This window comes from Callithrix jacchus, chromosome X (assembly GCF_049354715.1).
Source record: "Callithrix jacchus isolate 240 chromosome X, calJac240_pri, whole genome shotgun sequence".
Classification (NCBI taxonomy): Eukaryota; Metazoa; Chordata; class Mammalia; order Primates; family Cebidae; genus Callithrix; species Callithrix jacchus.
In genome coordinates, this window is record NC_133524.1 from 100,537,272 (window position 1) to 100,548,330 (window position 11,059).

At 44.6% G+C, this 11,059-nt stretch overlaps 1 protein-coding gene across 5 annotated transcripts; it reads left to right on the top strand.

The window, feature by feature from the left end:
• Nucleotides 1-7,091: 7,091 nt before the first annotated feature.
• On the top strand, nt 7,092-9,576 carry LOC100400286 (histone H2B type F-M). Of its 5 annotated transcripts, none has more exons than XR_013531374.1 (4): nt 7,092-7,551; nt 7,876-8,032; nt 8,234-8,406; nt 9,259-9,576. XR_013531374.1 is itself a non-coding variant. In XM_035288908.3 (4 exons), exons 1-4 carry the CDS (start codon nt 7,142-7,144, stop codon nt 9,264-9,266), a joined length of 594 nt encoding a protein of 197 aa, XP_035144799.2. In that variant the 5' UTR covers nt 7,092-7,141; the 3' UTR covers nt 9,267-9,576. The 5 variants fall into 5 exon arrangements, 4 of the variants coding, with proteins under 4 accessions (XP_035144799.2, XP_054106998.2, XP_054106999.2 ...); XM_035288908.3 differs by having other exon boundaries at nt 8,234-8,252; XM_054251023.2 differs by having other exon boundaries at nt 7,974-8,032; nt 8,234-8,252.
• Nucleotides 9,577-11,059: the final 1,483 nt, after the last annotated feature.

Here is an 11,059-nt window from a genome sequence, read left to right on the forward strand (position 1 = left end):
ATTCTTGCCTTGGCAACGTTCTACCGGTTCGATCTTGGGCAAGTGACAGTCTTATGTGGTTCAGTTCCTTCGTCCATAAAAATGGAGATAATGACACTACTTCACAGAGATCTTGTGAAAGGTAATTGAAGTGTTCCCTGTAAAGCACTCAGAACAATGCCTGGCACAGTCACCATTCAGACAGTGGTGACTCTTTTTATTGCTATAGATACCAATGCCTGGTTTAATTGACACCAACCAGTATGAGTGTTGGCTATGTGGGTGGTAATGAAAGAGAGTGAAATACACTGGCAAGGTCAGAAGTGGGGTAAGTTCGCTCAGTCTTCTGCTTAACATGTGGACTCTACCAATGTTCAAGGGATTGTGATTTTCAGTAACATAATTGTAATTAGTCCTTGACTTTGCCATTGAACCGAATATGTTGTTGTCCCCAGTCATATCAAATGGTGAAGAAATATCTCTAAAGAGCCAGGGAAAAATACTGACATAACTGCATAGTCACTAATTAAAGGCCAAGGTATTGATTAATGGAATCAGAAAAAGGTCTGATATATACCTGGGTATTTCACATGTGGAAACAACACTCAGGTCTCTGCAGCAATGTTTTCGTGCAGAAAGCTTGTATTAAAGACTTCCAGAGATATAAAACCAATAGATTATTTATCCATCTGTCTATCAAGAGAGATTTATTTTAGGAAACTGATTCGTGTGATTATGGAGGCTGGCAGGTCCCAAATCTGCAGGATGGGCTGGCAGCCTGGAGTCTCAGGTACAAGCTGACGTTACACTTTAAGTCTAAAGTCCATGAGGCAGAAGACCCATGGGAGAGCCAATGCTGCAGTCCCAGTGTGAAGGCTGTCTGCTGCAGAATTAACTGTTGCTTGGGAGAAGCCAGTCTTTTTGTTCTGTTCAGGCTATTATGGAGGGAAGTCTGTTTTGCTCAGTTCCATTGATTTAATGTTAATGTTACCCAAAAACACCTTCACAGAAACGTTCAGAATAAAATGTGACCACATATCTAGGTAGTGTAACCCAACCAAGTCAGGTTACCTAAATCTCTATCCTTGCTTATTTGGGAAAGAAAGTATCTCCCCCTGATTGGAAAGACAATACAAGACATAAAATTGGCCATCACAGAGCTAAATGTGGATCATCAAGTAATGACTGTAAATCCCTAAGCTGAAAATTTTCCCCACTCCCTGCTTCCCACCCTTTCTATCACCAATTTGCAACAGGATAAACATATGCTCCCCAGCTTCCAGTGGACTTATGTCCAATTAAGCCTATCATAAAGTCAAATAATTTTAAGTCGCACCATCCTGAGTCGGAGTCCGTCTGTATTGGACACAATTGTGCAACATAGAATGGCTATGCATATGCTTCAGACAGCTACTGCAACATAGAATTGAGCACAGGAATCGTCGAATTTGCTAACTGCTGCTTGAAAAAGCTCCCGTGTTTGCATGAGAAAATCATGTTCCTTGTATACCTTTGCGGGAAGGCTAACGTGAAGCTTTTGCTTTTGCATCACTGAATTGATCACATTGCCTTCGAGGAAAGATCAAGCTATGAAAAGCCTTGCTGTGAAGGGGAGGATCCCCTCAGACTGTCCACCCCTAGGTATCCATGCCTTGAAGGTGCCACCACTACAGCATGAGAGAAGATGGCAGAGGACAATGTTCAAGAACTTGGGTTCTGGACTCAGACTGGTGTGGATTTGAATCCTTGCTTTCCCATTTATCAGCTGTGTTATCACGGGGCATGTTACTCAGTTACTCTGTGTGTTCTCTGCACAAAATTGAGGCTGAAATGTCTACACCATAAAGGGTTATTGGGAGGAGTCAATGTGATACACAGACCACGGAGGAATCACAGTTTGACATTCTCATGGGCTTAACACTGGGACTCAGTCAGCTTTGTAGAGAAAGAATTGTTTTAAAAGTGCAGTGCAGGAAAGGGGACTGTACCCAGGAGATCCAGAAGGGCTGGGTGGACTAGCCACACAAATTCAGCAATGGTCTCATAGGTTGCCAGGGGCCAGTGTCTTATCTCATTCAGGTTCATTCATTTATATGCTCATTCAACAAAGATATGAGCGCGACTACACTCACAATTTCCAGCATGATCTAGTTACCCTGGGAAGTGCAGAGTCGTACATTTGGACACGTTTTAGAGTGAAAGCAATGCTATTTGGAATTACTCCGGGACAACAGGTGAAATCAGGACATACGGTCACTATGCTGGGGAAAATGTCTAGGATTAGGAGAAAGAGTAGTCAACATTTAAAGCTTTGTCTGTGCCCTCACTGACTTCCACACTCATTCTCTTTTATTCCAGACTGACAGTCTATGATGAAAGAGGAAGTGCATTCCATTGGGTCAAGAATCAGGACCAATCACATTTTTGAGAAAGCATTGTACTGAAATAAATGTTTTTCTTGTCTCAACTTGCCATAGTTTGTTAATTTTGTCAGACGCATGTGCTTGAAAGTGAAAAAGCCCCACAACAATCACATTGACAGAGAGAGAGAAAGAGAGAAAGGGGGGGGGTGGGATCATTCCAGTTTTCTTAATTGGTCACTATCATTTTCTCTACCTTGTGAACAAACATGAATCTAAAAGAGCCAGTCTTTCAAGAAGGATCCCAGTGGCTGAGCCTAAATTTAAAATACAGCCAAGCTGCCATGTGCTGACTTGAGCTCACAGATGTGCTATGAGTTTCCAAAAACCCACAGCACTATCTAACTTTGGAACTTTCAGAGCTCACCTGAACAAACCAACCAACCAACCAACCAGAGCTCATCTGCCCCTGCCAATCAGGGCTCAGTTGTACTGACCAAACAGAGCTCAACTGAGTCAACCAATCAGACCTAAGTCTGAATCCTGTATTTGCATCAATGGACTGCACTGGGAACTTGGATGGGAAGTTTCTCTATGAAAGCCATATCGTCTTTCTGTTCTCTGGAATTGCACCTCTGCTTCCCACTGAAGTCTCTACCTCCCTGGTTTTTCAAACTCTTCACAGGAATAGTGTCTTACCTCCAGATTCCTTTTCAGAGAATCTTTCTTCACAGTATGATGCAAGAGGCAGGACACGTGCTTACTCACAGCTTTGGATTCACATCCTGAAATCACCACAATTACAATAAGGCAAAAAATCAAACAAAGAAATATAAAGTAGACAAAAAGCACAAACTAATTTTCTCCTCAATTTGCGAGCCTGAACAGCTAGGAGGGCACTTAATGGATCAGGTCAGGTCACCTGCTCCCATCTTGAGCCAATGGCTGAGGCCCAGGGCTGAAGATACATTCCTTGAGCCAGCGGAGAGTGGGGTTTGGGTGCTCTCATTGGATGCTTTCACCCTAAGTGATGCATACTCACAGGACATTAAGTTCTGCATTCAAAATGATTGTAGAATGGGAAATATTAGAATTAGACAAATGTGAATGCGTTACAGTACTTACTTCAGTTTCTAGGAAGCTTGAAAAAGGTGTGTTCAGTGAATTTCTGATTTAGCAATTTCTGCACTATGGGTTTCTGTTATGTATTTAAATGAATTCTATAACAGATGCAATGATGAGAAAAGAGTGTATGAGGTCTCCTTGTTCCATTAGTAAAGTTTGTCTCTATTTGATGTTTTTAAATTGTTATTTATAGCAGTAAACATTTGTCCTTATTTGTGTGTGTGTGTAACTTGATTTAAGGCACACACACACACACACACACAAATAATTGTACCTTAATAATATTTAAGGTACAATTTTTGTAACCACATTTATAAATGAGCTTCTCAGATTCCTCTTTTTTAGTATTCATCCTGAAATTGGAATCAACATCATGTTATGTTTTGTTGAAATAAATTTTGTCTGCCGGGCACTTTAACTCATATGCTCGTAATCCCCAGCACCTTGGGAGGCCTAGGCAGGAGGATCGTGTGATTGTAGAGTTTGGAACCATCCTGGAGAAACAAAATGAAACCCGGTCTTTCCAAAAATAAAAAATTAAAAAGTTAGCCGGATGTGGTGGCACGTGCCTCTAGTCCAGGCTACTCGGCAGGCTGAGGTGGGAGTATCACTTGAACCCGGGAGACACAGATTGCAAGTGAGCTGAGATCGTGCCACTGCACTCCAGCCTGGGTGACAGAGCAAGATTCTGTTAAAAAAAATTTTTTTTTCTCTGTAAACCGGGAACAATCTTATTAGGAATAAGTGACCTGATCTTAAAAGTCTGAGAGGAAGCAGCATTGGAATTTCGGGTGGTACCTTCCTGGTGATCTCCATGTCTTCAATTCTTCTTAATCATTAAATCCTCGTTTGGTTCACTTTCGGGGATTTATGTTTCACATTCATATATTTAAGATATGTTTCTGAATGTATTGTCATATATTCTTGAAGGGTATTTGTTTAACTTATTTCCGATTTCATAGATTGAATTTTTCTCCATAAGAAGGTTTCTTAGAGAACTGGGCTAGTGTTTTATTTCACCCAACATAGCTTATTCACCAACAGTAACATTCAGACTCTTTTGGTGATCAAAATACTGTTCAGAAAAGAGATTTAAATTTCGTACACATTTAAGGATTGGAAATGCTTTTACCAGCATCCCCATTGTTGTTTGTGTTGTCTGCTTGGAGACTGTGCTTTGGCCATTGTTCGTTATGCACATTCACTGAAGGTGTTGATCGCAACTGAAGAGAGGAACCAGACCGTCAGGCCCTTTTATGCCCAGGAGCCCTCGGCAGCCATGTTAGGGAGTTCCTGCTCAAACCAGGCTGGCTTAGCCCAGGATAGCAGTACATTCTGAGATGCACCCGTCTCAGAACGGTCCACACGTGGCCACAGTCATTCCTCCCGCATAATGGACTTGGGCTCAGGAGGTCAAGCTCTTTTCAAGGAGGGTGAGCTGAACTAACCTTTGGGAGTTTTCAGTGACCCCTTTGGAAATGCTCACAGCGCGGCATGGATCAGCTGAGGAGGGCTGATGGGTCCTTTTGGCCATCTATCTGTGTAACTTTGAGGTAGGCCACATTGGCCACTTAGGCCAGCAGATACCCACTGTGATTGGTTGACATGATGCCAAGCAATGGGATCATCCAATCGCCTTCAAGGCAGTGAGGTTTGCTGACAGGCTCCCTGTGTAAGACTTCATTGAACCAGATGTCGAGTTGGCCTGTGACATAGAACCACGCTGGCCACTCCAAATTGCCCCACCCCCAACCTTCCCAGGTGCCCAACTGTCATCGTCTGTTCTTGCCATCTAGCGCTGCTGCCTCTGCCATGGCTGAGCCTTCCTCTATGCTAACCTCTGAGGAAGACCAGAGCACCCAGGAACCCACAGAGGCCAGCTCCTCGACGGCCCAGAAGCAGGAGAAGCGAGGGCGCCAAGGGTCCCGCAGGCGCCACGCCAACCAAGGCAGGGAAAGCTTCCAGGACAGCTTCGTTTTAAAACAAGAAAATCATGGTGACTTACTGATATGAATCCCGAGATTGTTGTGTACAAGTTTCTTCTGCCTTGTCCCAAACTAAGAGAAGGATTGGCTTGCTAAGAGTTCAAGTAGATATATAAAATTATCATTTGTAGAGGGGACTGTTCAGAAATCGTTTACTAGGCTTCTGTCATGAAGTTTACCACATAGGATGCTATCTAATAGCAAACATGAGGCTTTCTGTCCTTAATCGTCAACCTATTCATCAGGAGTAGAACAAGTAGCCTGTTAAAGATATTGCGGGAAATACACCTGCCAGCCTGACCTTTGAAATGATAGTTCACTCATGACCTTTATTTCTTCAGTTTCTCTTAATAAGCTTTTGTTGTTTAATCCTGCAACTGAATTTTACTTAAATTCATTTAAGGCATGTCTTTGCATATATTATCAAAGGCTCTTGAAAGCTATCTTCTTTTTCTGAGACAGAGTCTCCATCTGTCGCCAGGCATCCGGCTGTAGTGAAGTGGCGCGATCTTGGCTGACTGCAACCTCTGCACTCCGGGTTCAAGCGATTCTCCTGCCTCAGCCTCCCGCGTAGTTGGGACTACAGAGGTGTGCCACCAGGCCCAGCTAATTTTTCTTTTGTATTTTAGTAGAGGTGGGGTTTCCCTATGTTGGCCAGGATGGTCTCCATCTCTTGACCTCATGATCTGCCCACCTCTGCCTCCCAAAGTGCTGGGATTACAGGCGTGAGCCATGAAAGCTATCTTCCTAAATCGAACATAGTTTTTATTTTTGGAATCCATTTCTCTTCTTCAGGGAGTTCCGAAAAGATTCAAGGTGAAATTTTAAGTCGAGTTCCGAAAAGATTCAAGGTGAAATTTTAAATCGAATATCTCTTAAACTTATTAGCCATTTCCAACTTCTGAGTTGTGATTTGTGGTTGCTGTTTCGTTTTCCTTTTTTTCTTTTTTCTTTTTTTTTTGGTTTAAACCTGGTCAATGTTGAGTGTCGTTATATGTTTTAAATAAAAGCACCTTTCCGTTTCTATTCTCGGCTTGGAGGCTGTGGTATGGCCATTCCTCGTTCTCCTGATTCACTGAAGATGGTGATCAGAACTGAAGACAGCAGCCAGACCGCCAGGTCCTCTTCTGCCCAGGAGCCCTTGGCGGCCGTATCGGGGAGTTCCTGCTAAAGCCGGGGTGGCTTAGCCAGGGATAACAGTAGATTCTGAGATGGGTGAGAACCGGTCCACACGTGGACACGGTCGTTCCTCTGGCATCCGCATAATGGCCTTGGGCTCAGGAGGTCTGTCTCTCTTCAAGGAGCATGACCTGAAATTGCTGAACTTTGGGAGTTTTCAGTGACACCCTTCAAAGTGCGCAGGGAGTGTCGTGTATCAGCTGAGGAGGGCTGATGCGCTTTTGCCCTGTGAGGCATCTGTGTAAGTGCCTCTGACGTAGGCCACAGGGGGCGCCTAGGCTGGCAGACGACCACTGTGATTGGTTGACATGATGACAAGCAGTGGGATCACCCAATCACCTTAAAGGCAGTGAGGTTTGCTGACAGGCTCCCTGGGTAACACTTCATCCAACCAGATGTCGAGTTGGCCTGTGACGCAAACCCCCGCCAACTCCAAAGTGCCCCGCCCCCAACTTTCCCGGGTGCTCAACCGTCAACGTCTGTTCTTGTCATCTAACGGCCGCTGCCTCCGCCATGGCTGAGCCTTCCTCTAAGCCAACCTCTGAGGAAGACCAGAGCCCCCAGGAACCCAAAGAGGCCAGCTCCGCGATGGCCCAGAAGCAGGAGAAACGAGGGCGCCGAGGGTCCGGCAGGCACCACGCCGGTTGCGGCGGGGACAGCTTTCAGGACGGCTTCGTCACCTATTTCCCCTCGGCGCTGAACCAGGTTCACCAGGGTCTCAGCCTTTCCCCAGAGGCCCTCAGTGTCATGGAGTGTATGATTCGTGACATACTGGACCGCATCGCCACTGAGGCTGGTCAACTGGCTCGCTACGCCAAGCGGGTGACCATCACCCCCTGGGACATCCAGATCGCCGTGCGACTGCTGCTCCCGGGGAAGACGGGCAAGTGTGCGGAGTTACAGGGCACGAATGCCGTCCTCAGGTACACCGGGGCAAGTGAGCTCCCTCAGCAGCACCGGAGCACCACGGAAACCCAAAGGCTCTGCTCAGAGCCACCGCAAGTGGCCCGAAAGACCAGTGGCCCGTTAAGGGGAGAACCCCACTGGAGGCTGGGGTGGGTGACACTGTTCTGACTTAGCAGGCGTGTGTCGTGCGGTGTCCCGGGAGTTTTCGAGCACTTTTCCCTCAGTAATAAACAGGGTCAGCTCCAATATATCTGTTGTACAATTTGCTGCAAGGAAAAGCAGTGGGCTTTTCCGTGCCCGTGTTTCATTTCCTCAGTTTCCCAAATGGCCGTTTTTATTAGTTATATTTCTAGGTTATCTTTACGGTGGTATTATCAATGTGCTGATACTCGCCTTTTTCACTCTCATTCTCCTGCGACTGGACGGTGGAATTTTCCAGAACTTCATTATGTGCGTTATGGAAACAGAGAAAGTGAATACGCTGATAGAAGAAGCAAGGTAACCATCCTAAACCTTTTCAACATCTCTCCCATCAGGAATCCATGTAGATAAGCAAATGAGGCCCATTTACAGTGTACATATAGCCAAAGAACATTTTCAAGGGTCCATCCATTTCCCCACTTCCTTGAGTCTGAGATCGCTCATGCGATTCATTCTGCTTTGAGCCTGACAATAATCTTTTCATTTCTTTTTGAACAGAACCCTTCCTTACTTCCAGGTATGCATCAGCAGGATTTGGGAGTGTCCCCGCAAACAGCTCATGGTCTACTGGTACAGCGGCGAAGCAAAAGAGTGACCTGCAGTCTATGAGCAACAGTCATTGTCCCAATGTGGGGAGTGACCCAGGCTGAACCCACAGCAGCCTTCCTGTGGTATTCAGCCTGGTGGTTCAAGGGACAGGGGTGTGATTCTTTACCTGATGTTTTCGTTTTCAGTGTTTGTAATCACGATCATTTTAGGATATGAATCCAAAGCTAAAATTAGTATATGCTCCTTGCCCCTAGCATCAAGTTATGCAGAGCATTGTCAGCCATTAGGAGAAGTAAGATAATGCTTATTTCCTCAAGAGAGTTACATATTAATATTCATATTAATGTTAACATAGGCTGCCTTTAATTGTGCTTTCCTCTGGGTCTCAAGTGTTTACACTTTTAGCATTTTTTTCTATAAGTGTATTGCTGAAATTCAGAACAGCTGGTGACTTTCCCCTTGCTTTCCTTTTAAATCGATTTCTAGCCTCCCGTGTATGTGGACAGGAGAACATTCCCTGGGATTGCAACCCATAGGAATTTATTATGTGGTGCCTTGAAGCTCAATACATTGGCCATTTTTGTTAAGTGTTTCCCGTGCATTTGCAAGCATCTCATAAACAACCCTTCTCCTTCATATGTAGAAACCAGTAAAGGATGGCACTCTCAGTGAAACTGTGACACAAAAGCTGGATAAACGACAAAAATCAAAATTTTATTGAGCCCCTCAGAAGTGGGAAAGTACCACCCCAGAGGGACCTAACACGTAGCCGCGTGGATTATTCCACTTTGACAGACGGCCGCTTGGTCAAGAGGGAAATGGGGGCAGGGCAATATAGTAGCCACAGCTTCCCTGAGTAGTGCAGATGGGAAGCAGGGAAGCTTCACCCTGGGAGCTCCACTCGGGATCCATAGAGAAAGGATGTAGAACCAAGAAGTCCCCTCATCGGGATTTTTTCCTTGCTCTGTTTCCAGAATATTAGAAAAATGTTATGAAAATAGTTGAAGAGAAATACTTACTGCACAAGGAGACCAAGAGAAACCCCCACAAAATCAGCCACAACGAATCCCTCTGGATGGTGCCGTCAAATGGTCCTACATGTCCGGAATAACATTTCAAAAACCAAAGACGCTTTGCAGGAACCTGTTCCCTTTCAGAGACGGGGCTATCTATGTGCCTGCTCCAAAACACCACATCTCACTCCGTGGCTTAATTCTCTTTATGTGAATTGTTTTGCTGTAAATTGCCAATGTTTCTGTGAATTAAGACATACTAATAAATTTCCAAAGTTATCCTTGCGTATCTGTGTAATTAGGCAAGTCTTTCTGAGAAACCAAATCCACTGGGATATTTTACCCTGGACTATGTGTTTTCCACTTGTAAATTCAGACATCAAAGAGGAGCATTAATAAAATAGGGTTAGCAATGAAATCTGATTGGGCTCTGGGGAGTGAAGAGTGAGGGGGCAAGGGGACTGATGCTGGCAAAATATAGGAAGAAAGAGGAAAAGCGTGGTTTCCTGTGAAGCTCAGAAGAGGAAGCTCACACATTTGATATAGATTTCAGTGGCTGATTGAGGAGACAGGGAACCGAGCGAGCAATCGTAATGCAATGCTGTGGGTTACAGAAAGCAGAAACTAAGGGAAACAGCTTCACTGCATAAACCACAAATAAGAAGTATCAATGTAGGGACAATAGTATGAATGGGACAAGCACAGTGCAGTCAAACATTTTATCAGCACTCCCTGTAACATAAAGTTCATTTCAAAACATAGGCAAGGACCCAAACACATTACAGAGGAAACTGCCACAAAAAGTGCAAGGAACAATACCTCTTCTAGGCTCCCTGGTAATGGAATCTCACTTATTTAGATTTATCTGATTCTGCTTTTCCTCAGGCTAGAACATTTTGTTTTTGAAAATCTTCATGACTGGCCTCTACATATCATGGGGATCATGCCGTGTTGCCTGATGGAGCAGCACAAGCTCCACTCGGATCCCCGTCAGCCAGTGCGGCACCTGCAGCTCCACAGCACACAGTGTGATCAGGTGTCCCAGTCTTATCTAGTAAGGGTTAGTTGTCCAGGGATGCTCAGTTGGAGTTTAAGGGGAAACCTGTGATTAGATGAGTGTGGTTCTTTGGAAGTTCAATTGGTTGTATGCTTTTAATTCTGTTGATGCAGGTTTATTCTATCCGTTTTCTAGGGCCACTGCAAAAGTATTCCACAGACTGGCTTACTGAAACACTAATTTTATCTCAGAGTTCTGGATGCTAATTGCCACCTTTTTGTAAGGAGGACACAATTCTGCTGGGAAGGACCCACTATCGTAATTTCACTTTAACAAAGTGACCTGTGTACAGACGGTCTCCAAATAAGGTCACATTTTAAAGTGTAGGGGGCCAGGACTTCTACATAGGGAGACACAACTCCATCCATATTAGCACACCTTGTTCGTCCACTTCCCTGCCTGAATTAATTTAATCATAACATTCCCAAAGTCTTAACCGACTCCGAAATCAACCCTTCATCATGTCATCTGAAAGTCTTTTATATCTGGAATAGGTGACACTCCAGGTATGATTCATGCTGAGGCAGGAATTCTCTCCACCACTGCACCTGTGAAGCTGGACGAGTTATCAGCTTCTGAAATATAGCTGTGGAAATGGTACCAGATATGGCTTATCATACCAAAATCAGGAAATCAGAAACTCTACTGGAGTTTGTGGGCCCTAAGCAAGTTTTAAAACTAATGGTGCAAATTCCGTTAGATTGT

Bases quoted from the DNA above. Each gene is read 5' to 3' on its own strand.
- LOC100400286 (XM_054251022.2), top strand. From the start codon at position 7,142: ATGGCTGAGCCTTCCTCTAAGCCAACCTCTGAGGAAGACCAGAGCCCC. The intron at 7,552-7,875 runs GTACACCGGGGC...CGTTTTTATTAG, and splicing joins GGCACGAATGCCGTCCTCAG to TTATATTTCTAGGTTATCTT. The intron at 8,033-8,233 runs GTAACCATCCTA...CTTTTTGAACAG, and splicing joins ACGCTGATAGAAGAAGCAAG to AACCCTTCCTTACTTCCAGG.